General features: G+C 31.5%; 3 protein-coding genes across 3 annotated transcripts in view; 2 read left to right on the top strand and 1 right to left on the bottom strand.

Moving 5' to 3' along the window:
* The first annotated feature begins 901 nt into the window (after positions 1-901).
* On the top strand, positions 902-12,099 carry LOC131853531 (uncharacterized). Its single transcript, XM_059204445.1, has 12 exons — positions 902-1,093; positions 1,455-1,528; positions 3,197-3,335; positions 3,961-4,062; positions 4,759-4,924; positions 5,545-5,720; positions 6,291-6,354; positions 6,783-9,008; positions 9,148-9,681; positions 10,121-10,300; positions 11,318-11,566; positions 11,878-12,099. The coding sequence occupies exons 1-12, from the start codon at positions 1,022-1,024 to the stop codon at positions 12,084-12,086; spliced, it is 4,191 nt and encodes a 1,396-aa protein (XP_059060428.1). The 5' UTR covers positions 902-1,021; the 3' UTR covers positions 12,087-12,099.
* A 939-nt stretch (positions 12,100-13,038) lies between these two features.
* Positions 13,039-18,616, bottom strand: LOC131853530 (vacuolar protein sorting-associated protein 52 homolog). Its single transcript, XM_059204444.1, has 7 exons — positions 18,256-18,616; positions 17,434-17,579; positions 16,618-17,185; positions 15,840-15,995; positions 14,789-14,907; positions 14,533-14,656; positions 13,039-13,676 (listed from the first exon to the last, which is right to left on the bottom strand). Exons 1-7 carry the CDS (start codon positions 18,505-18,507, stop codon positions 13,047-13,049), a joined length of 1,995 nt encoding a protein of 664 aa, XP_059060427.1. The 5' UTR covers positions 18,508-18,616; the 3' UTR covers positions 13,039-13,046.
* Positions 18,617-18,786: 170 nt separating this feature from the next.
* The window catches only part of LOC131853651 (5'-AMP-activated protein kinase subunit gamma-2-like), a 42,712-nt gene continuing 33,680 nt past the window's right edge, over positions 18,787-27,818 (top strand). Inside the window, exon 1 of the mRNA XM_059204628.1 lies at positions 18,787-18,827. The gene's annotated coding sequence lies outside the window, so the exon portion shown is untranslated. The remainder of the gene's footprint in view (positions 18,828-27,818) is intronic.

Raw genomic sequence — 27,818 nt, 5'->3', positions numbered from 1 at the left:
TTTATCAAAACAAGACGTTTTTCCAATGATCAATCAAGCATATAAGCAACTATGTCACTATATATTTACACTAAAAAGATACTACTACTGTAATTACAAAGAACCGGTGAGGTACTTCGGTGTAGATACTGTATTTGTTACTTTGTACTCGGCACGTATCGTATGATTTATAAGAGCTGTAAATGACAAGACAACGATGAGATTGCCAATATTTATGATATAATAGTTGCGAACTATAAATCTCGGATCGCTCACTTTAAGTCGTAGAGGTATTAAAATTTTACTAACTAATACATTCACTCCAAACTCAACTTAGAGAAACTTGTAATACGTTCTTGTTTTTTTTATGAGACTCAAAATAGACTGCAATGGAATATGATTGCAAATTTTGTTTAGCAAAACTTCAACAGGTATCATTCGTCTTTGGGAATGCTCTACCTAACTAGTTCACTCGCGAACTACATAAGACTAATTGTCTAAAAGCAACACACATAAATTGTTGGAGCCAGTAGAATGAAACCAAAATTACCAATGTCTTTACCCTAAGGTGTTTTTGTATAATGTCCTTTTTGATAGGCCTACGCTCAAAGGCCTCGTATAATAAAACTCGTATTAAGGGTTTTATATTTTATTTCTTCAGGGATCACTTACATCTTTTTGTAATCAAAATACTTTAATGCTATGTTAAATATTCTGCAAGTACTCAGAAAAGTAACATAGGAAAGATTTACAAAAACTTGGCAAGAATGGTACCGTATAATTTAATGTAAAGTTTGCCAGTATTCTATTAGTTTACTAAAAACTATTATAGTATTAATCTTGTACTGGATCAAATTTAAATGGTACGGTTCCGATCCCAAAATAACTTGCATCCAGATCCCTAAAATATAGATTCTGTATTGATTGTAGATACATAAAAAAATTGACAATTCGCTTTACCCGCCGGGTTTTAGATTATAATAAATTTAATTTTAAAATATGTAATATGTTACTTAAACCTGTCTAGATTACTTTAAAAATAATGGCCTCGTTATATGATGATACGGTTTTGAACTTTGATCTTGACTATTTACATATAACAGCGAATAACACGGTAAGTTATAGGTTAGATTTTTGAAGCATGTATAATTTGTTATTAATAACAAGATTTTCTAGAAATAAATTCTTTATAACTAGTGTTATACAAAATATTAAATTTGTAGATTAATAATACATGTATTAATCAAACAATTGGCCTCTTGAATTTTGTATATGCTATACTGTTATCTTGGTATAGTTTTGTGAACAGCTATCTAAATTAAATCAAAGACTCTGTTGTTGTTTTTCAAGTTGAGTACAATGCTATAATACACATATAATTATTCAGTTAACATTTAATAAGTCAAATTTGTTTTGAATATATATTGAATGAGGAATATTTTTGTAGTCACTTAGTTTAATGTGTATAAAATTAGTTACAGGTTCCCAGTAAGTTTGACAAACAGCGAAAAGCTCTTGCAATAGCCAAGAAGAAAACAGTTGCAACAAAGTAAGTTGTATTACATTAAATTCTCTGGTATTATAATTTTGTAATGTCATTGTTTATGTAGCAGTGTGCACACCACTTGTAGTAGAAATAGAAATAATCTTTATTCAAATAAACTCATTACAAGCACTTTTGAATAGTCATATTTTGATTCTACCACTCATTAGATTGCAGATTCATCACAAGAAGAATGAGCAAGAAACTTGTGTGTTGCTCTTTTTAATAGATGTTTTTTTATATAAATAATTACAGTATAACAAGTAAGAGGCTTGCGATAATCAACATAGAAATCGCTATGCACTCATTATTAGTGTAATCAGATAATAATGTCAGTTCTATGGATTTAAGGTTTCTCTAAACATTATTATCGTTAACAAATTCTTCAATTTTATAGTAAGCTTTTTTGCAAAGGAACTGTTTTAATTGACATATAAAACTGTTTTCTGGCAGATTTATAACAGACTCTGGTATTTTATTGTAAAACCTTAGGCAATTGCCATAAAACGAATTACTAACTTTAGCCAAATGACATTTAGGTAAAATCTGTTTGTTATTGTTACGTAAGCTTTTATTGGTGCAATCACTAACTCTTTTGAAACTGTCTATATTCTTCCTGTTATAGATGTAATTTTCATAAATGTATTGAGAAGCAACGGTGAGGATATTTGATTCCTTAAAGCACTCTCGCAATGACTCCTCTAGTGTATTTTAAGAACTGAAAAACTTTAAGTTATCATGTTTCTTATGACATTGATTATCAACTTTATTTTTTATTACATTAAATTACAAGGAGTTATTGTTGGTATATTTTTTAATCAACTTGATATCTCAATAAAACTTAAGAAAAGTTAAATGTGCATTTAAAAAAAAATTGATGGACTTATTTATTTTACTTATGTATTAATTCTGAACTATGACTATAATAATTTATGTTATGGAATAGCTGACCCAGTGAATTTTGTATTACGTGAGAAGCAAGTATTACCTCAAAATTAGAATTTAAATGTTTTTTACAATTGCTGCAGGATTGCTTCTTCTTTGCATTGCTAATTTATAAGAAGCAAATCAAACATCTAGCACAATAACTACTGAATCATAATTTTTTATACATGTACATTGAAACAATATAAAGAAATTGATTTCTGAATTTATTCTTATGAGTTTTCTTACTAAATTAATTTCTGAAGACACCCTCATTGTAAGGTACTTTGTATAGTAAAATTAATTTGTTGTTTTTATTATTTCTATTGCAATTTCTTCATGATTTATCACATTAAAACATTCTGAATATTTTCTACTTTTCAGAATAATTGAAAATCAAAATTGTTCAATTTGGTAGTATCTTGCTCATTTCAGTGACATTTCGTCTTTATAAGTCTAACATTTCATGGCAAAATTATAAAAGTGAAAGTGTGTCTATTGTTAGTTCGATATTCGCACCTAGATGGGTGATATAAATGAAATTTGATGTGAAGATAGATAGTATCAAGAAAACATCTTTTTGTTTATCGCAAAAGCAGAAGAAGTTGTAGATTGTCTTATTTTTGTACACCACAAAGTAAATTGTGATTATTTCTATTATGTTGATAATATAATAATAATAATATTATGTCAATAGATATGTATAGTTTTCAATATTTATATACTTATTTCAATATTATTGTATTCCAGTTCACTTATTAAAAAATATTATAACAAGAAAGAACTTTTAGATACCACAGAGAAAGCTCTTTTTGAATCCAAAGAAGAGTGCAAACGGATATGCATAGATTATAAAAGTACATTAGAAAAGTGTACTAAATTGGAAAGTGTAAGTAAAATATATTATACAAATATCTAAAAAAGTTTTTAATATATATTTGTGATTTAGAAATTACAATAATAATAAGAAAGTAGACTAATGCCTACATTGCCATCATTTACAAACTAATAAGGAATGTAACTTTTTAAGGATTGTAATATTTTGGGTCTCTATAATAAAACTTTTTTTTTTATTTTATTATTTATCCATACATTTTCAAGTTAATTGTAATTTAAATCATAATATATATAAATGAAAAAAGTTTTTCTTGTTAAATTTTGAAATTTCAACATTATACTGTTAGTGCACTAGTGTTACCCACTCACTAATAGCTATGCCACTCTATGTTAGGTTGACTGGTAGTGATCTCTATTAGAGATAAGTCCAACTTTGCTCACTTTGTCTATAATTAAGTTTACTGCTGTATTTCAAAGTGAAATAAACAACATATATATATATATATATATATAAATAATATAATTTTTCTTATGAATTGAAAATGTATGGAAAACAGTAAATATGTTTACAAATACAAGATTAGTGATTATAAAAATTGTTCTTATTAATTATTAATGTATTGGAAACACTTATAAACTTTGTTTGTGCTTGTTTTTCACTTGTAATATTTTTTTAGGATATCCAGATTTTAGAAGGCAGAAATAATGAACTTCAAATTAAGTTACGAGATTCAGAAGATCATTTTAATGCTACAAAATCACATGCAAATCAGCTTCAGGTACAATAACCAATTATTTAGTTATTAAATGTATTTTTATTAGCCTATTTCCTATTTGTTATTAACATTTTCTAAATACAAAATCTAAATCATTAGAGCAGTTTCTATGATACATGACATGTACAATTGTACATCTTTGTTATTTTTGGAACTTAATTTCCATTGAATGTGGCTGATTATTTTCTATTGATGATTTAATATGTTAATAAATTTTTGTAATGTTAAAATAAATTACTATGAATCAGCAAGAAAAATTGATTAAAGAAAAAAATAAATTGTAGGCTTTCATTATATATTAAATTATGTGATATCAAATCTAGTGAGCAAAAGTGACGAATTCATAAATTTGACACATCTTTAATTAACAGTATTTTATTTCTTTAGCATTGACATTTTTTTTGGCAATAATAGTTATTCTTATAATATTATTTGTAATTTCATATGTACTTAATTCTTTTTTTTGCTAAAATAAACGTAACTTTCTGCTTTTCCTCTCGTACTTGTGGCATATTGTTGGCTTAGAAAATATGTTGAGTTATTACTTTATTTTAATACATTTTTATAATGTTGTTTATGCTTTAACACATATAACATTTATTGAGACCTTTGAGTCAGGAAATTATTGATTAGCACCTCTTGAATGTTAAGTAAGATTACTCTTTATTTTACTCACAATTAAATTAAATTTTTATATAGGTACTTGTCAAAGAAAAGGAAACAGAAGTTGAAGCATTAAAGATTGAAAATCAGTTGGATAAATCTAATGTCAAAACTTGTGAAAAGAGAGTAACATCATTGGAAAGGGAAAATAATCGTCTTCATGATTTGTTTCGTATTTCTAAAGAAGTATTATTGGGTAAAAGTGAGTATATAGTTGGTCTCATTTTATTATTTAATTATAAAATATTAGTCGTTAGCCTCATATACCTTTGTATCAATGTAATTTGTTAATACAAGTAGTGACCACGTCGGGGTCACCACTGTTGCGGGTAAATAATAAGATGTTGCTGGTCGAGACGATGTATATTACAGATGATGATAAACTGACAATGTGTACATAGAAATAATGATCTTATATACTAAATAACAATAGGAAAATGTAAGGTGGGGTGACACAGTTTAGATACAGCATTGCCTAGTAGACAATATTGAATTTGTCTTACTAGACATTATTAAATGCAATTATTATTTTATGTATCTAGGTGACTGTGTCCCATACCTGTCATTTTCTGATATTCATATTCACATTGAGCAGTTGGTGGAAAAGTATTTATTGTTAGATGAAATAGCAAATAATGAATTAAAAATATAATACCTATATATTAAATTAAATAGACAGATTTCCCGTTCCAAGCAGAAAAATAGATGGACAAACCACTATAATAAAAAATAAATCTTCTTTCAATTCTTATGTTTATTGACGTAAAATCTATAATAACGAGTGCCTTTTAAAAAGAGAAATGAATGGAAATTATTTTACAGAAAAACTTAACAAGAAACGAAAGGACTTGGTGCAAAATTATGAAAAATACTGCAAGGGAGATAACAATTTCCCTGACAATTTATTTGAAGAGGAAATTAGTGATAATGAAACCTACGCATCATATGATAATTTAATGTCACCATATACAACAGAAGATTTGATAAATCCTGAAGAGGTATATGTTGTTACAATATATATACAATATGCTTTTACATGTTCAAATATTTATGTATTTCATATATTAGTAAAAAAAAGTGGCAATTCTTTATAACATGTTGCTGGTAAAATGAACAAATAAGTAGAATTTTAAGATTTTTGGAGTTTATTTATATCTTATTGTAACATTGTATTTCCGCCCTACTTTTAGATGATAACTTCTAAGGACTCAATATTGTTAACTAAATATATCTTTTGACTAGACTAGACTTTGCACTTGCCCAAAGTACTATATTTCTTAGCGTTCATAATTCCTCCCTTTGTTCATTGTTATAATAAGCAGTCCTATATTCAGTTACATTTTAGAATATAGGATTATTTAGATAATTCTATATTCTAAAATTTAACATAATTGTAAGCCAAAAACCTACATTTACTAGCTACATAATATTTTTTCAGAACTAATAAAAATACAGTTTTTTATTAGTTTTGTAAAGATATTTTGACTTTGTTATATATTTTATATATATTATATATATTTATTATAGTAATTCATAACTTGGCCATTAATACTGTACTTTTTTGTCAGTTGCAGGTTGCGTCGTCATCCACAATGATTCCAATTGAACATGAGTTAAGCATTAGGAAGAATGGTGAGTTGATGTTTAATATTTACATTTACATGGTATTCCGTTGACCATGACTCTAAATGGCCCGTAATGTAACCTAAGTTTTTCGGAATATTGTAAAATTAGTAGATTAATTAGCTCTCTCACGCTTAACTCTACGGACAAGTAGGTTGTTGTGTAAATTGATGTTGGAGAATGTTAGGAAATTACAGTATGTAGTAAATTTCAAACCCGTAACCCGTTTGCATAACCCGGTAACATTTTATTAGAATACATATTGTTTTTGAATACCATAATTTATCTACCAATGAAGTTTATGATCTTTTAGAGATGAAGCATGTGTAACTGAGACAATCAATTAGTTGGTCTGTGTAGTGTGTGATTTTTATTGAAAGCATCACATTGTATGTATGATTTTAAAATAATTCTATAAAATTTTTTTTACATTGTAGGTAAATCAATTTATGGTAAAAATGATGATACTGATAGATGTTCAGATTATAGCAATGAAGTAGCCAGTGCTGATACTGGCCGTGGTTCATCTCTAGCATATTCTGATAGCGAAAAATGTTTTAACAGTCCAGAATATTGTTTGAATGACAATATACCTATAAAATGCATTATCGACAAACCAGCACGAACAGTAGTAGATATAGGTACAAGCCCTATACCTTTTCATGAACTTGGTTATACGATAACAAATGCGGTTGAATCGTCGAATAATTATTCTAAAATTCCTGAAAAAAGAGTTGATCGTGGCGTAAGTCCAATTAAAATTTCTAAAAAAGGTAACAAGGATTTAGTTAGTTCGATACGCCTTGAATATAATGCAGTGAATAGCTGTGTAAACGATAAAGACCTTATAATTCAAAAGCAACAATGCCTGGAGATTAATAACAGCATTAATTACAATGATGATAATACAAGAGATTCTGAAATAGAGTCAATTTTGAATGAGATGCGATTTCCTCATAAACTAATAACTCCAATCCCAAGAACACCGGCAAAAAGCCATAACGCAGAGACGCAGCAAGTTGCTAGTCAAACTGATCACAGTAAAGGATATGTATGTCACGAAGCTGAAAAAGTTAGAGAGGAGAATAAGGTTTTGTATTCTAATATTAAGGATCTTGCTAAAGAAATTATGAACATAAAAAGTATACTTAAAGTTGGTCATCAAATTTCGCCAGTGACTGCAGATCGTGTGGAACACGAATCTTTAAAAGTAAATCAAGATAATAGTAATATTTGTGAAGAACTGGTGATAGTTATAGAAAGTGAAAACTCTTGTTCAAATATATCTAGACCTGCGGAAGATAACAAAGATTCTTTAATTAATATACAACAAAATCATACAGATGAGATTGAAAATGGCAAAAAATCCTATGTAGCACATCATGAACACATAGATGACATATCTGATATGGAACTAAATGACATACGCAAGACTGGACAAACTAAAGACGCCTGTATAGAAATGAATGAATCCGTGAAGGAATCACGTAACATAGTTCATATGCAAAATGGTGTAGCTCAGATTGACCAAAATGTAGAAACTGATGAGCCTTGCATGGAATCTTATAACACCACTTTATCCAGATTAGAATTTGAAGATCCTGTAGCTACATTTAATGAAGATACAAGAGATACAAACATAGATGAAAGGGCTGGAGATAATTTTGAAAAAACATTTGATGCCGTAACAAGCGATAATGACAATTCCTTAGCATCACAATCCGAGTCTAATGGAAGGCATAAAAATGCGACCAGAGTACTCAAATTAACTAAATTAGATAGATTTAGGCGGAAGATGTTGCCCAAAAGTAAGATTAGAAAGGAATTACTTCAACCTAGAAATCCTCGTTCAAGATCAAAACGTTTAATTCATTATAAAAATATTGTTAAAAGTAATTCTACAATATTGAATAAAAGTAAAAGTAATGCTAATGATTCTTCTTTAACATTAAATGATAAGACTATATATGAGAATGCTGTTAAGGTTATGTCTGAATTAAAGTCTAAACGGCCTGATAAATTTAAATGTAATAGAAAACTGGAAGTTATTCATAATGAGAAAAATAAAAGTGATGTTAAAAAAACAATTAAAAGTAAAAAACAGAAAAGTAAGGAAGTGGATACTTTGCAATCTGTAAATATCGCAGCAGATACTCCGGTTATAACTCGAAGTCGTAGTAAATGTGTACAACAATCCCAAATTGTAGATACAAACCTTGATAGTATAAGTGACAATGAAACATTGGAAAATTATAGAATACAAGAAAGACGAAAACGGTTAAAACGTTCGTCAATTGATAAGCCTGACGTCGAATGTAAAAGAATGTTACGTAGTAGCACTCGTCAACTCAGTATTGATAATAATACATCCCCGCAAAATGAATCACGAATAGAGAACAATACAGAATTATCGGGTAGGACCAGAGATAGCAGAAAGAGAGGAAATTTAGATATTACAAAAGTTACGAAATCTAATAAAGGTGTTATTAGTTATGAAGATTTGGAAATGTTTTCTGAAGTGTCAAATGTTAAAGTAAAAACATATCAAACTAAATCAGCGCCATTACCAGATATTACTAGTCATCCTAAGGAAAGCATTTTATGTCTCATGATTAATAAATATAGTACTTCAGTAGTTAAACATCAAACTACAAAAATATCAGGTGAGTTTTTCTTGAAATTATTGTATATTTTGTATTGAGATTTCGTTTAAAACGTAATACAAGTAATTAACTATTTAATCGCATGAAAAACATAAATAAAATTAGTGTGATATAATGATTGTTATTATTGTTTTTCCAGATTCTGTAACAAATTTAATATGTGAAATGATTGAGACTAGTGTCGCAGAAATTATAAATTTACCACCTAACGAAACGAAAAATGCTATGAATAAACTTGTGGATGAATTACAAAATTTCAATTATAAAGAATTTTTAACTGGCTTCATAAAATACCTACAGAATCCACAGCGAAAAATAGAGTTGTTTTTAAAAGTGAATACACCACCGGCCCCACCCATGACAAAACAGGAACAAGTTCTTCTTTACATAATATCACAATTGGCTAGTTCATGGCCATCTGTCGATATTGTTAATTCTGTTCTAAATAATGTGGAATATCTGCTGTTTAAACTAAATCGTACACCAGATTTTGATGTAATTGAAAGTACATCTCATTTTTATGCTATACTATGTAGATACTTTCAACTAAAAACTCGATTACGAGTCTTCATTTTAGATGCTCTATATTGTATGCAGTACAAAGCAATCGCAGTAATCAAGCAATGTTTGGATGTTTGGATGCACATTTTGCCATTAGCTCATATGGGAATTGGTAAGTGCTTGTTTTTACCTACAATAAAATAATTACGCAATTAAAACTGTATCTATAAAATTAGAAATGCAATTAAGAAGTAATATTTTTTGTTGTTTTTTCTGTTGCTGATTCTTATTATTTTCTATTAGAAAAGCCGTCTTTTTACGTCTACCTTTTGATATGAAATTAGGAATAGAGTAAATAAGAGTCTTTTAGCCCATTCATATTAAAAGTTAATAAATTTTCACCCGTAAAGAGGGTCTGGTGGCAATATTTTAAATTCTATTATTGTTTAAGTACTAGACATGATTAAGGATTATTAGCGAAATTTCATCTGCTCGACGAGACGTGCAGCGTCAGACTTAATTTTTATATGTATTTGTTTTGAACAATTTTTCAGTCTCAGTTAGTTGAATAAAAAATAATTTTAATGTAAAACTATTTTAATATGTTGCAGCCAAAAACCCTTTGGTAACTTGTCTAGTCTATGTAATGCATTTCTACAAATGTGAGGACACTTACAACCGAGTAAGGGATATTAGGTCTATTTTAAATCGAAAATACTCATACCAAATGGCTGAATGGAATGATATCAAAATGTTGGAAATGTTTAAAAATGCAATTAAAGACTTAAAAGGTATGTTCAGTTTTTATTAATTAGTATATGAAGATGTAGAGAAAGTTTTGTTTATAACATAGAATGAGATAGAAGTGTATTCATGACATATTTAGCCTATATAATTATATTTTATACTTATTTTGATATTGTATTTGTTTATCTTAATATCTATTTGGACATGTATTCCGGAATTATATGTATATATAATAATTAAAAAAGTATATATAAAGAAATAACATCGCAACAGTATTGATTACAAATTCGCACAATATGTATATTTCCAATATTATATTATTCTATACGATATTTATGTATCATTGACAAAAAAAATTGGAATTTCTTAGTATTGTCAGTTTACATGGTAATTTAATTACAACCTTCAGTGAATACTTAGGTCACATTAAATGTGGATGGATGGTGGAGTGGATGCAAAATATCATAATGCAGTATCCTATAGTTTTCTATGCTTGTTTATTAATTAGCTTATATTAAAATAGTGACATACAATACAGGCTACATTTAAAATGATATTTAAGCTGACTGTAGTGTCTTCATTGCTCTGAGACTAAACTGATAAGTGTAAATGTCAAATATTCAAATAATGTTACCAGCTGTACCTGCAATACCAATATGTTGAATCATAAATATTTTATTGTAGACAATTAGTTTAAAGTTTTCCCACACCATATAACACATTTCTTTCAAACAGCTAAGTATTTTAAATAGGTGTATTATTTATGAAATATAACACAATGGGTAGGTCATTTATTTTATAAAGACAGTCTTTGTTTACATACATGTGTGGGATATATGGGAATAAAAAAATATATTTATATTTAATAATACTGGTACTTTATAAATTTTGTGTTGATGTGTTCTAAATAAACATCCACACATATTTCTGATACTGCCATAAAGTCAAATTTGTCTCTGTGATTAAAACAACAGACCTTGTTATATTTATATCTTCGAACATACTTGGTATACTAATATTTCATATTTTACATCCAATAAAACCACTTGTTTCTTTTACAGATAACTCCGTAGAAAAGAAAATTCTTAGGATATCTTTAATAATTATAGCAAAACGTCAAGGTCCTCGATGGTGTCAGAAACATATAATTACAAATACATTACAACCAATTATTGAGGCGGATGTACCGGAGAAAATCAAATCATTCTGTGTGTCAATGTTAGGACCGTTGATGAAACCATATCCTCAAGACATGAAAGTACATTGTGAAATTGTCATGAATCAACTTTTAGATATGCTTAATCAAAGCCGTAAGTATCAGATTTAATTAATTGAAGTTTATATAATATATTATTGCCCTAAATATCTTTCTGTCCTCGACACTTTTTTCAGTATTACAGTGAAATTTGACTTCCTTTACGACTGACCGTTATTCTGACGTATGTTTGTCTGACATACATGGTTAGTAGTAAATTATTATAAGACATAATATTTATTGATAACAAACCCCTAATTTTATAGCATTTGTATATCGTTTGTCTCAATTTTTAGGATCAAAAAATATTTGGGCAATTAATATGAACATAATTTATTAAAGTATTAATTTTTAACTTTATTTTAGCTTCATCACAAATGGAAGAAGCAATTTTTACGAGTTTAATGTACATGAATAAACACAATCAAAATCGTGTTATACAAGCTTTGTTGAATTGGTTTCCTACATATGTGTCGCCGGAGTGTGAGGAAGTATTGCGAGATTTTGTAAGAGATAAACCACCGAAAATATGGAAGACCATTTTATCAAAAATATCTTTAATCAAAGAAAATTAGTATAACACCCCAGTACCGTGATACAATTGAGCTTACTATTGAAGAATTGTTTATTGTGATGTCAACTATATTGGTTAAGGCTTAATACAATATTTTACTGTAGTATATCAGTGACTATATAACATGAGTGTTGATGTAGTTATAAGTTATTTAATTATACTAAAAAAGTAATTGCATATTACCTAATATTATGAAAACTGTGATGTAAATACTTTTCGCTTCATTTTGGAAGCAAAGTTTATTCCTCCAAATAAAACGTAAGTTTTAATAAGTGTGTACTGATTTTATTTAAATCCTTTACAAATAATCTTAGCATTCTCTAGAATTTGGAGTGCAATATGTTAATACTGGCATATAATGTATTGATGATAAACCTTTCAACAAATCATAGCTTAAATATATTAATACCTTTAAATGCTGGACGAATAAATTAAAAGAATATTCATATTTTTTAACATTCGTAATACAAATACCTTACGAATAATAGTTTGAAAATAACGATATGTAAATAAAAAATATAATATACATTTCTTATAATTTTTTCGATTAAGTTAAATCCTTATTTATACGCTACAACATAGTCTCCAAATTTTATTTACACTAGTTCGATAAATAAAAATACATTCATAGACCGTCTTTTTCCACATTACCACAGCAATGGTCGGAATATGATGCAGAGTGATAAACGTGTGTGTAAGACTCGCGTGGCAAGTCAGCCGTCAATACAAAGCCATAGCGAAGTTTAAAACTGAATTCGCATTAGCATTCGTGTATATCGGCGGCAGATATTCGCAACCGCATTCGCGAATGCTTAAAATTCATCGTTACATCACTAATGAATACCTACTTATTATTTAGAAACAAAATTTAAACGTCAATTTTATCTAAATAATTCAAACACTATGCACAGATAACAAAATTCTTATTTACACCTATAATTAAGTAATTATGAAATAATCTTTAGAAATTGGTTTTATATTTTTTTATTTCCACCATTATGACATGAATATTAACCAATTGCGTACGAGCATTTGGTGTCAATAGTTTGACAAATTTATGATAGTATTGAACAAAATTTGTTAGAGCCATCTGTAGTAATCCCGAACCAGTGACTAAATTGGGAAACGATACGAGAACTTCTCTGTGAATCTCTTCCAGACTCTGCTTCCAACCAGCACTAAAGGATGCTACTAAAGACAGAGATTTTTTTTCCAAACTAGCCAGGAGAGTTTTATTTTCGCCTTCAGCCAACTGTTCTCCTTCTTTAACAAATTGCATCAACCCTCCGAAATGTGGACTCAGTATTTCTTCAACATATTCAGAACTTCTAGCTTGCAATTGTTCTCTGAATGTTTCTGCTTCCTTTGTGTTGTCTCTAGTTCTTTCCATCAGAATGCTTAGTACCATATCGTAGTTATTAATTAAAAATATTAATTGCTGTACCCTCTGTGGGAATTCTGCTGCCATTTTTAAAAGAAAACAATGTACTTCATCTTGGAGTACTAAAAGTAGGTTACTTAGTTCTTCAGATGGGAATTGTTCGCTCAAGCTAAGCATCGCAGCTGAGAACTCCGCATACCTTCGTGTTATCTAAAAGTGTAGAAGTTTGAAATATCAGTTATTAAATACAAGAAATTTTAAATGAACACAAATATTTAATATATTTAGATATATTCGCAATAACTAAAAAAACACAAGTGTTTTACGGAATTGTTGGGAGCAGGGTCGGATCGTGAATTTATGGGGCCCTGGGCTGAAACTACTTAGAAGCCTACCTAATTATATTACTCAACAAAAAAAATACGCCGACCACAAATAAGTTTTTTTTTCGGACTACTCTAATGTTGTATCCCGCAGCTAGCCTTTACCGGACGATTATCGGACCTGATTTATGGAACGGCTGAAGCTGGCCTTCAGCCGTTCCATCCTGTCTGACGGATACAATTTTAGTGTAAGGACACCACTTGGGGGTTCGAAACTCGGCTCAAGCCGGCGTAATTTAAATTGGACGAGGGATCAATCGAAGGGGAAAAACAAGCTACGGGGAATTTTTACTCTGAAAACGGATTACCAATGATTGACATTGATTGGAATGGAGTGTGTTCTTGCACCATTTTATACTTCTGAATTATACAATAACAAGTTATTAATAAATTAACTATAAATATTTTCTGTGATGTAAGAACTAACCTGTTATTTTCTCGATATTGAGTTAGACTTAAAAATAGACCTGCAGTATACCTCTCCAAACTTCGGAAGTTTATACACAAAATCAAGGCTAAGTTTAAACACTATTAATACAACTAATACTATTGTATACAAACATACATCATGGGAATTTATAACACGGTTTTCTACAAAAACGCTCAGCATTTAACTGATTATGACATTATAATAACATTTCAGGTTTAGGTATCTACAAACAAGATTAATTAAATTAACTTACGTAATGTGGACCTAACTCCTTATTAGACAATTTAGCTGGATCACATTCCCTCACACTTTGAATATTCAATTTTAGTACATATTCCAATCGTGGCCACAATGTACTTTGTAATGAATCCCAGTAACTGTAACAGTAATTATTAACATATAAATTACAAGAATTAATTCAACATTACATAATAATTATGCAATACATATTGAAAACTATTCTTACTATTACAACTAATAAATGATATTTTATATTAAGAAAATATTACCTATCTAATGCACCCACAGCCCGTTTGTGACACATCCATTTATATCTATTTATAAGTTGTATACATAAAAACAATGCAAGGCAATCATAACATTCCAAAACATAGTTTTCCACATTTTTCTGCAATGTAAAAAGAAAATTATTAATATATTATATAGGTCCATTGCGAAATCTAAAATATGACAGTAGTAAAATTTTTACATATCTTACTTGTTATTATTAGAGTTTGTATCATATCATTATACCATGATCTGTAATCTGTGTTTCGGTTAGAGATGTAATGTCGTAGTTAAATATAGGCTTAACATCATAGTCTTTTGGCCTAGCTAAAATGGCCGTATGAAGGACGTGACATGATGTGATGTTTATATAGTTATCTTTAGGAGGGCAATGGTGTCTGAGATACAGGTTTCCCTAACTTAGTGACTAAACTAGAGTCACTACTGCACTTGGTGTTAAATAGTTTTTAAGATCTACTTGCATTGTATACACCTATTAGGTATAGAAACTAAGTTAAGTTTAATGATTAATGGCTGTCATTTACCATTAGGTGTTTCAGAAATGTTCACATGTGGCTAAATTAATAATACTATTGAAGGACTTTATGTTAAAGAGGTGCCTAAATACAATGATTTCTTTAAAAAAATATTAAACAATATGCTACAAAAGAAAAACTATGATTCAATGTTTACAAAATTTCTCAGACCCCTAGCTGACTGAAAGATTTATTGTAGTTGCAGTAGCCCTATATAGCTAATATGAGATTAAAGAGCATTCAAAACTCGTCAAGTACTTGTGTACTTGACGAGTTTTGACAGCTACAAAGTCAAAGTCTGTGATTACCAATCATCTGTTGAATGGTAGGATAAATAATGCCTTATTGCACTCAACCATTGATAAAAAATACAATATATTCAATTATGATATGGTTTTAGAGATAAATATGTGTACCATTTTACCATGTATTGTATCATGTGCAATTAAACAATGGTATATTAAAGACTGGAAAATTAGATTAATAAATAATATCATTATAACATAGGTATGCTTACCACAAGAAGTGATAATGTCTTTCCAAGAATTCTGTCAAAAAGTTCCTGGGCATGGCTCCCTTTTACATGAAAGAATTCAGTAGTGAACAAATATTCCCTACAGCCATTATCCACTAAAGCATATTGAAGACTTCTGAATAGTGCTTCATATGAATACTGGAAAATAACATAATAGGTAGTATATACTAGTAGTATACTTAATTTTCAGTTGTCTTCTTTGTTTCAAAGGGTTCTTATGTTAAGGTTTCTGTGTTTTTAAGTAACTGTAACAGATTGCTTATAGTGATAAGAGCACTTCTTGTAATTTTTAATGTTATTTTATTATTCTTTATTTGTTACATGTTTTAGTAGTTATTATTATTTATTTGCATTATGCAATGTTAGAAGATAGGTACAATTAATTAGTAAATTAAATTTGTCTATAAATACAACAACATCTTATTACTGAAAGATTTTTTTGTAGACAATTTTAGGGTAACAGATACAATGGTAGGAAATGTACATGCAACTAGAAATAAGTAAGAATAATGATATAAATAATAAGGAAAATAATGTTATTTACATTAAGTAGAATTAAAGTAAATTACATAGTAATGAACCTGATAAATGTAATAATTTAAATTCTGTATTTTATAGATTGGGTTACAAAAGGTTTGTTCTTAGCAGTGTTTGATTGAAATTGAATTCCCAAAACCTAAGACGCTAGGAAATACATGTGATTACCTATAATCTAAATCTGAAGACAGAGTTGGGGATTATCCATTTTAGGTGGCCTTACCTTCGTTTTCTGTTGTACATGTGGAACTATAATGGGAGCTTCAAGTTGCTGAGCCAAAACATCACCCCTGTTCCCAATAGTAAATATTGTACTTTTGTTTTTAAGATTAGATTTTTGGAAAAATCCTCCTTTAGATCCATCCTCTATTCCCATTAAATCCTCTTTAGTGGGTGTTTCTTCATATTTTAATTTATCTAGTCTGGAGGCATATGATTTAAAGTATGAATAGTATACTTTGCCCAAAGTGTCTATATATTCATTGCATATTTCTTGTGCGACATTCCTTTCATTAGCAAGGACAAATTCAAAGAAAAATTTATACTTCAGCATAGCATTCTGTGGCATTTGGTAATTTGCCATTGGTTTGCGAAATTTATAAATTTGTTCCAAAATGTATGTCCTTATTTTTGATACAGCTTTTATTTTTAATTTCTCTAAAACATCTTTAACATCATGACAAGCTTTCGTTTCCTTAAAGTCTTGTTCTTTAACAAAATTTAATTTTTGATTTAAAATTGCCAACTGGACCATGAACTCCTTGTCAGTAACAGGTACATTATTGATAGCACTGAAAATAGCATAATTAAATATTATAAGGATTCATTATACTTCTGTTATTTTATCACATAGGAAAATAATGGAATGGGATTTTATTGCAGTGTGGGAACATTAGGCAAATCATCTTATTTGTTGAATTTATGTTAATTTAATTTTATATTGTTCAATCAGGAAAGCTTTAATATATTTAAATTTATGAAGGTGTAGTAAATTATCATAATTAATTAAAGGATTGTTTCTTAACTTAAATGTACTTACTATATAAGTGTTTCTGATACAGCCATATCTTCAATAAATGATGAGAGTGGTCCTTTTAGAACTTGTCTATTAGACAATTGGATAGACATACTTACAGATCGTTTCTGTAAGCTAATTATTTCATTACTAATACTTCCTAAATCATTCTGAAAGAAATGCAAATAATTTTAATATTCCATATATAATTAAAATAGAATTGTATGTTATTTAGAGTTCATCAGCTTTGAACGTGATGAGATGCAATTTACTTCTAGATATATAAAGGTAATAAATTAGCTAAGAAAAAAGAATTTCACAATAATACTCTTCACTCTAACATGTATTGTAATATCATTCTACACATTTACTTCAGCATCTCAATGAGGAAAAAATAAGACTGAAGTAGAACTTATATTTATTTCCTGCTTATGACCTCCTGCTTGTCACTTTGTTAAGACATGGAATGAACCAAACAATTCTATAGACTTAACAATTTTCCTCATGAAATAATAACAGTAAAAAAATACCAGTACTAGTATAATAACAGTTATGCATTATTTACTTTTAAATATGCAAGACAGCCAGGTATAGCAGTTTATTACACCATTGAGTTTTTGCATGGTACAAACATTTGTGTTCTTGAGTATGATTATTTGTATCAGCGTGTGTGTTTGTTTTTTATGTATACAAGTATTGAAAAAAATCTGTTTATGTCAGTTATGACTAATGCCTATTAAAAAAAGGCCTGCTTAGCTTATATTGTTCTGATATAGATTGTTTATAAGAAAAAAAATATGTTCAATATAAAAATATGAGATAAACAATATGACACATATTACTTACTTGAAATACCATAAGCATACTTTCCATTCGCCCCAGAATACCATCACATTCTTCAATTTGGTTGTGAAGTGAACTGATATTCTCACTTTCTTTTAAATAGTCCGCAACAGAGTTCTTTTCCGCCTCTTTTATACCTTTGTCTATTTGTAATGCGTATTCCCTTAAATCAGTGCCTTTTCGAAGCACTTCTTGTATTTCGTACTCTTCTAAATTTTTGTCCAAAATATCATTAACATTTTTTGGGTCTGACATTTTTGACCACTAGTTTTAGTTTCTATAATTAAAATTAATAAATTACAATGTTATTAACGTTTTGATTTTTTTATATTTCACCACCTATATAAAAAAGTACTTTGTTGACACTGCTGACTGCTAAGTGACTGCTAAAGTGACATTGACATATCACTGACATAACATTATTTTTGTCTTTTAATTAATTTTTGGCGAGATTGCTTTCGGTTTGTGTTGGATTGACACGTGGTTTCCGTATTTACATATTTTAAACTTAAGATCACTTTGACATTTTGTGTTTTTTTTTTCTGTTTTGTGTTGTGTTTGTTACTGGTGTTGGCGTAAGTATTTATTTTTCCTACATGTGACGCATCTCCATCACAAAAATGATGGATCGAAGATCCCCCTGATGGTGGGGGAACTACTGCTAATCTATCTGATCAGATGAATCTGGATACTTCCTTAGTCTCAAGAAAAAGACAAGCAACGAATGACCTAAATGCTGACGAAAGTAAGAAAGTTAACTCACCATCAGATTCCATCTAATCCGTATACACAAAACCTGGCTTTGAAAATGATAACTCATTTAAATATAAAATCACAGATTCTGCACCTTATTCTGTACATATTACCAGAGTGGAACCAGACACAGCTGCTGGTTTCTCAATACGTCTCCTTAAATTCGCACAGTTTATCCATAAAAATAATATTGTGGGTATTAAAGAGGGAGGTATAAAAGCATTGGGGAGAAATAAAATCTCAGTAGAATTTAAAACATACTCTGATACCAATAACTTTGTTGACAATCCAATCTTGTCAAATAACAAATATTCTGCAATGATACCTAAGTTCCAGATTTCTCGCATGGGTGTTATACGCAACATTCCCACAGACTGGTCTTTAGAAGAATTAGTATTTAATTTAATATCCCCTGACTATGCTGGACAGATAATTAGAGCCAGAAGGCTCAACACTAAATCACGCAAGCCTGACAATACCGTCTCTTGGATCCCATCCACAACAGTAGTCATAACATTTGAAGGACAAGTACTCCCTGAAAAAGTATATTGTTTTAATACTTCCCTCCCTGTCTTTCCTTACAATCTCCCAACTATTCAATGCCGTAATTGCTGCCGCTTTGGCCATATTCGCACACAGTGCAGATCTCAACCCAGGTGTTATCAATGTGGATCTCAACATTCTGGAGACAACTGTGACCAAAAAGATGAATCGCCATTCTGTATCCTTTGTGATAGTACAAATCATCAAGCCACAAACTCAACTTGTCCCGAACATGTCAGACAAAAGAATATTAAGATCCTTATGGTAGAAGAAAATATTAGTCATATGGAAGCATCAGCCAGGTTCCCTACTCCCAAACGGTCTTATGCAGATATGGCATCAGCTCCAGCCTATAACCTCTCACAGGCAACCATAACACAAACATATCAACAGTCTCTCCACTCCTCTCCTTCTAAAACTCCCCAGAAAAATGTATCTTACCGCAAGACGATATACAAGTCCCCAAGACCCAGACCTAACCCGGGCAAATCCTATGACCGTGAAGCCCACTATAATATCATACAGACCCCTAGATCTACCCAAGCTAATGGCTCTGCCCTTAGATATCACCAAGAACGTAATACTGATACCACCCCCCTTGCTACCCCAAATGATAATTTAATAGAACTACTTACATGTTCCCTAATTAACATAATTTCTAAATTCTCCGATGCATTACCGTCCAATGTCGTTTTCTTGATTCAGCAACTCCTATCCACTTTAGCCTCTAATAACGGACCAGCTGGTCCTACAGTGGAATACTAGGAGTATCAGACATAAAAAACAAGACCTTACCCATCTCCTCAACAAACATAAACCCACTGTTGCTGCTATCTCTGAGACATGGCTTAAGCCTGGCACTCCATTCAGGATACCGGGCTTTGCAGTCTTACGGGATGACAGAGATGATGGGTGGGCGGGCTCCGCCCTCCTTATATCTAGAAACGTGTCTTACTCAAAAATCTCTCTCCCTTCCCACAGCTTAGGCTTTCAGATTGTATCTGTAAGAACCCTTGGTATATCTTTCGTATCTGTATATATCCCCCATCCTAACCATTCACTTATTCTGGAATTACAATACATCCTTTCCAATATCCCTCCCCCCCTCATGGTTCTAGGTGACTTTAATTGCCGGCACACAATGTGGGGATCACATTGCACTGATCCTTCATCTTCATTCCTACTAGATCTATTGGATGATATTAACCTTTGCGTACTAAATGATGGTACTCCTACCCGCCTTGCAGGTCCTTCCCAGAACCCCAGTTCCATTGATCTAACCCTATCTTCCCCATCTTTAGTAAACAAACTCCTATGGCATGTACTACCAAACTCATTTGGAAGTGACCATACTCCTATTATTATAACAATAAGTAACTCCTCCAGCTCCCAAATTGCAAATCCCAAAATTCCACAACCTCTTCTAAAGTATAGAATAACAAAAGCCAACTGGCAAAAATTCTCCTCTCTCCTTGACGAAAAAGTAACCAACATCCCTCCAGATTGTAGCCATATTCAGGAATATAATGATTTCGTTTCTGCATTACTCTCGGCTGCCGATGATTCAATCCCCGTTAAAAACAGTTCCCTTAAAAAAATACCTTCCCCTCCTTGGTGGGACTCAGAATGCACTGCCAGCGTTAAACAACGTAACGAGGCTGAGAACAAATATAAACTAAACCTAACTATGGATAATTATGTCAACTTCCGTAGGACCAGTGCCCATACTAAAAGACTCTTAGCAAAGAAAAAAAAAATGGGATGGTACACTTTTTGTGGATCATTACCACCCTTCGCTGGTATGGAAAAAAGTCAACTGCTATCGTAAATCACGTAATTGCCCCAATGAGGACTCCAATGAATCTTGGTTGGAGGACCTACTCAACAAATTAGCTCCATCATATGTTCCTTCTCAGGACGGTTTCCCATCTTTTCTTCCCTCTTCCACTTCTAATAATAGATTGGATGAGCCGTTTTCGTATGATGAACTTTGTTGTGCACTAGACCATCTTAATGACTCTTCCCCAGGCATAGATGGCATACCCTATTCTTTCATCACAAAATCTTCAGTTCTCGCCCAAAAGAAACTGCTTGATATCATTAATGCTGTTTTCACTACAGGAATCATTCCTGAATCCTGGAAGACTCAAATTATAGTCCCTATTTTAAAGCCTGGGAAAAACCCGTCACATTCTGATTCCTATAGACCAATAGCGTTATCCTCCACTCTCGCTAAAATCACGGAACATTTAATTAAAAATAGGCTTGAATGGATCATAGAGACTAAGGGGCTATTAGCAAACAGTCAATTCGGTTTTAGACGGGGAATGGGAACTATTGACAATTTAAGCATTTTCACCACTGAGGTCCGCCTTGCATTCTCAAAAAATGAACACCTTATTGGTACCTTTCTTGACATCTCATCTGCATATGATAATGTCCAACTCCCAATACTCAGGCAGAAAATGCAACAGCTGAGTATCCCTGCGAGATTAATACATATCATTTGTAACCTCTTTATGTGTAGATCAATTTCTCTACGCGTTAATGGTATTTTGCTTCCCCCGAGGCTAGTTTGGAAAGGCTTACCCCAAGGATCGGTCCTAAGTCCAATTCTTTTCAATGTATACACTTCCGACCTAGAGACATCTGTCACATGTTTTTGTAAAATATTACAGTATGCAGATGATATTGTACTGTTTGCAGTATCAGATTCCCCACATGACTCTACATCCCGTTTGAACAGTGCATTGTGGTACCTAAACCAATGGTTAGAAGATCATGGTTTGTCTTTATCGATTCCAAAATGCTCTGCGGTTGTTTTTACCCGCAAGAGGCAAATCCCTACTATCCAACTTGCACTCAATGGTGAAAATATCAGGATTGAGGACAAAGTAAAATTCCTTGGCATGATCCTAGATTCTAGGCTCACAGGTCTTCAACACATTGCCTACATATCCAACAAGTGTGAAAGCAGCATTAATATTATAAAAGCTCTCTCTGGAGTTCGATGGGGTTCTCACCCCTATAGTCAAAAACTTCTATATAATGCTTTAATTATAAGCCACTTTGATTATGGTTGCTTTCTTTTAGAACCATGCAACATAATTGCCATTGCCAAGTTTGAGAGGCTCCAAGCTAAATGTCTGCGCATAATTCTGGGTGCAATGAAGTCGTCTCCGACTAATGCTCTCCAAGTAGAATGTGTTGACCCCCCTCTCCACCTCCGTCGCCAATTACTTTCTGACCGATTCTTCTTTAATGTAGCCCAATATAATACTCATCCTTTGTTTCGTGCCCTTGATTCCCTTTCTGATCTGGTCTCTACATCTACTTACTGGTCACACAAGGATCTGCCCCCAATAGTCAACAGTTACCGTAAACTTAAAAACCTACCAACCCAAATTATTAAAGTCCATCGAAATCCAATTTTTGAACTCGACTACGACTCCTTAATATTCCAACCTAGAGTCCTATTTAATCTTGGTATTCAGAAAAACTCTCCGACAGCCAATCAGGACCTAAATAAAATAATATCAGAAAACTTTAATGAATGGACCTTATTCTTTACGGACGCATCTAAAATAAGGGATGATTATGATGTTGATTTTTCTGTCTGGATCCCTAAATATAAAATAGCTTTGAACTTTAAATCCTCACCTATGACATCTACATTTACTGGAGAAACATTAGCCATTTTAGAAGCCGCCTTGATATTATCAGATTCACTGAGTTGCTTGCAGGATATCACTAGACTACCATTCCACTCTAAAAACATATTTCTTGCCTCCATGCAAATTCGTGAAATTCTACACAAATGCCAGCGTTCTGGACTAGAAGTGGTACTGGCATGGATACCGAGTCATTCTGGTATACTAGGCAATGAAGTTGTAGACTCATGGGCCCGGAAAGCGACATTAATTGGTTGCAACACCCACAATCGTTACCACTCTCGTGATTTGCGAAGTCATATGAAACCTCAAATGTTCAAGGCTTGGAATGACATCTGGCAAAAGTCACGGCTACTAAAAGCGAAATATTACGGAGAAATCCAACCGCTCATTCCCAATAAACCATGGTTCTTCAAACATCGTAAACTGGAAAAATGGGTCACGTTGTAATATGTCGCCTCCGCTTAGGACATGTCTGCACTCCTACATTTCTATGCAAGATTAGAGTCCGCGATCATTCACTGTGCGAATGTGGCTTGGATGAAGGAACTCTGGAACATCTTTTCTTCAAGTGCCCAAATTTATCAGTTCAACTGTATGATATCCTCCCCCACGACCTTCCCCGTCCTATCAATATATCATTTCTCTTAACTTTGTCCCATCCCTCCATAGTCAGAATACTAGCTAAATTTATAACTAACAATAATCTGAAATTGTAACTCCCTCCCTCCCGTTGGCTCCCCTTAATTTAATATTAAGTGTCTATGTTTGTATTGTCCTACTAACTAGTATTGTCCACCTAATAATGTTTAAATAATAATAAACCCTACTAATAATTGTTTGTTGTCCCTCAGGTGTTGTACTGTCCTTAACTATAATATACCGAACCCGAACGAAACTGTCAAAGTTTACCGAGTAAACTAAAATAAGCCACAGCTACAAATTACACTGTGTCTCTCAAACCATGACATTGGCAAAATCACCGATCAAAATTGGTGGCGGCCATTTAAAATAAAGAAGAATTAATTTTTGTAGGGAGAGGCCGCCCTAAGAAAAGGTGGATGGATTGTGTGAAAGATGATATGAATAAAAGAAGAGTATGCTCAGATATGACGACCAATAGAGAGCAGTGTAAGAGAATGACATACTGCGCCGACCCCAAATAATGGGATAAAGGCAAGGCAATGATGATGAATTAATTTTTGTAGCCAGGCAAGGCAAAGGTTTTTGGACTATACATTGTATACATTGAGTTCAGTATAGTGTATTAGTTGAAATTTCTCGCTACGCGACTCTAATAATTAAAGATTGCACAGAATAATGACTAAAGCTTTTATTATGACAACTAAGCTGGCGATTTAGACAAAGTAGGAAGAATGGAAAATATCTGTAAATTAGGTAATTGATCAGTGGACTGTTTGAGACAAAGTAGATGTTTAGCCTTATAATTAGTTAAGTAAAAAATTGAGTATTTCTTGTCGAAAGCGAGACCAAGAGACCTAAAAATGGTCGTCAGAGTACTGACGTAACTGAGTATTGAAGTGCTTATACAATACAAAACTATTCTAAGACAATTAAAAGAAGCGACTTTTATACCATTTAATTTTGGGAAAAAAATCAGGACCTTCAGCAAAAATTTGGACGTCTAGCAACGCTGGTCACACCCTAAATATCTTTCATCTAAGACCAATAAACAAAGCAGCTTGTTCTAGGATCTTCATGTGTCGTAACGTAATCCCTGAGAACTACGTATTGTGTTCTCACACCCTATAATTTTACTACACTAAGTCATTACATTCTTGATTTTAAAATCAAAACACAACCTGTAGAGTAATCTTTTCAATTTATTAGTATTGCCATTCCTGAGGACTACTCTGTCATATCACTACACTGTTGACTCTTCAAACCAAATCGAGCTTACAAAATTAACAGCAACAATATTTGCACACGAGTTTGTATAAAGCCTATCTCGTTAAAAAAATATTAGTTAGTTTAGTGAACCGTATTGTTAATGACATAGTGAAGTAGGTATGTCTTCAGAGCCAAGTTTTTTATATATACATACCTAATATCATTATAAAACTTTAAGATTATTATTAATTAAAAGTATACAATACATTTTTTTAATTTAGATAGATACTTATATTTCTGTTATAAGTATCTAAATAAAAAAATGTACTGTATAATTTTAATTATATAATATCCATACTTCAAAGTTATCCAGACAACCATATTTAATAAACATAACGTAACTTAATCATATTAATAAAAAAATGGGGCACCACTGCTCAGCAGATTGACAAAGACAAAGACAAATTGACAAGACTGTTAACTCACAGAAAGAATTTAGGGGTATTCCGAATTCGAAGGTATAACATTCGAATTTCTCTCAACTGAGTTACCATGATTAAAGTTGGGTTGCAACCTGTCATATATATTTAAAAAATGGGAGAAATTTTCTAAAGTTCAGTTCGATCAAGATTTTCTGGTAAGGGTTCGAGGGATCCCTGAGCATAACGGCCCCGAGGTATTCAAATTCAAATTCAAATTCAAAAATCATTTATTCATGTAGGACATTTTAGCCGCTTATGAACGTCAAATTTTTACATTCTAATTTTATTTTTTTTCCCTACCATCCAGTTCGGTATATAGATCCAATTGAGAAGAACTGGCAAGAAACTCAATTGAATTACTTTTTTTTTTTTAAAGCCAGTTTATTTACAATGTATATTTATATAGGTGTCTATGTCTAACATTAAATGAAAATTCAGTGCATGAACAACTATTGCCATGCACACTCGTCATTCAAGTAATCGTTTAGTGAGTAATAGGCTTTGCTCAGTAAATATGATTTAGCAGATGTTTTGAATTTATTTAAGGGTAATTCCAACATATCCTTTGGTATTTTATTGTAAATTTTTATACCTATTCCCATAAAAGACCTATTAACTTTTTCTAAACGATACTTGGGGACAGCAAGTTTGTCTTTAAATCTAGTATTAATATTATGAATATTGCTGTTTTTTGGAAATAAGTCAAGATTTTTATGAACATATAGGATATTTGAATATATAAATTGAGAAGCAACGGTGAGAATATTTGCCTCTTTGAATTTCTCTCTTAATGAGTCACGACTCTTCATACAGTAGATCGCTCGAACGGCACGTTTTTGTAATATGAATATATTTTTAATATCTGCCGCTTTTCCCCATAGTAATATTCCATAAGAAAGTAAACTATGAAAATAACTAAAATAGACCAATCTAGCAGTATCAGTATCAGTGTACTGTCTAACTTTACACACGGCAAAAGCTGCTGAACTTAGTTTCGCTGCAAGGCTTTGAATTTGTGCACCCCATTGTGTTTTATTATCTAGTGTGATTCCTAGAAAGACAGTAGATTCTATAAAATCGAGAGATTCGTCATTTAATTTTATGTTGCAATTAGTATTTAAACTTTTAGACAGAGAAAAATTAATACATTTTGTTTTTTTAGCGTTTAACATAAGATTGTTAGTTGTAAACCAGTGCAGGCGACGCCGCAAAGCACTATTTACATCGTCATAATTATTAGTCATTCTATTAACTTTAAAAATCAATGAAGTATCGTCTGCAAATAATACTACGCCGCATCTATCCTGCATGGCATATGGGAGATCATTAATGTAAACAAGGAATAAAAATGGACCGAGAATAGATCCTTGAGGTACACCCATTTGCACAAGTGACCCGTCAGACGTAGCGTTGCTAACCTTCACTTTCTGTATTCTATCACATAGATAAGATTTTATTAAATTTAAAGCATTGTCTTTGACGCCATAAAAAGCAAGTTTTTTTAGCAATGTATTATGATCAACGCAATCAAAAGCCTTAGAAAGGACACAAAAAACACCTATCGCATCCATTTTAGTTTCCCATGCAGCAAATACGTGTCTAAGCAACTCTGCACCTGCGTCTGTAGTTGAACGACCTTTGGAAAAACCGATATTAACAACAAAAACCGATATATTGCCACAGACTTAGTATAGCTGTAAAGAGCACAAATAATAGAATGAATGCAATGATGATGATACTAAGCTAAACTATTACATTCTATTAGTGTCATCTAATAATATAAAATTCTTTGTCTTAAACTGTTGGAACATAGACAACACAAGACATTTGTTTCTTAGACGTGACTGAGGAGCTCCTCAATAAACTCGAGCGCTTACAAAATTTAGCCATCAGATTTATTTTCAGTTTACGTAAATACGATCACGTCTCTGAATTTCGCGCTCGTTTAAAGTGGCTCCCAATCCGCCTTCGACATAATATGCACAGCCTGACCATGCGCTATAACATCCTTAATAATCCCAATGCTCCTGCTTACCTTAAATCCCGCTTTCAATTCTTGCCCCCTCCTACTAGACCGAGATGTCTTTGCCAAAACCACTCCAAAATGTTAAAACTTCCACTTGGCAAGTCTCGTTTCTTAGGAAATTCCTTTTCATTTCGCGCTGCTCGGTTATGGAACAAACTACCAGTACAGATACAGGAAAGTCCATCTATTGGTTGTTTTAAGAAAAGGTTGAAATCGCACTATTTATCGACCTTAGTATGA

Source organism: Achroia grisella, unplaced genomic scaffold (genome assembly GCF_030625045.1).
Source record: "Achroia grisella isolate CSIRO2021 unplaced genomic scaffold, CSIRO_AGI_Agris_v1 utg903, whole genome shotgun sequence".
NCBI lineage: Eukaryota > Metazoa > Arthropoda > Insecta > Lepidoptera > Pyralidae > Achroia > Achroia grisella.
Note: the sequence above shows the minus strand (reverse complement) of the source record. Positions and strands in the feature narration are given on the sequence as shown.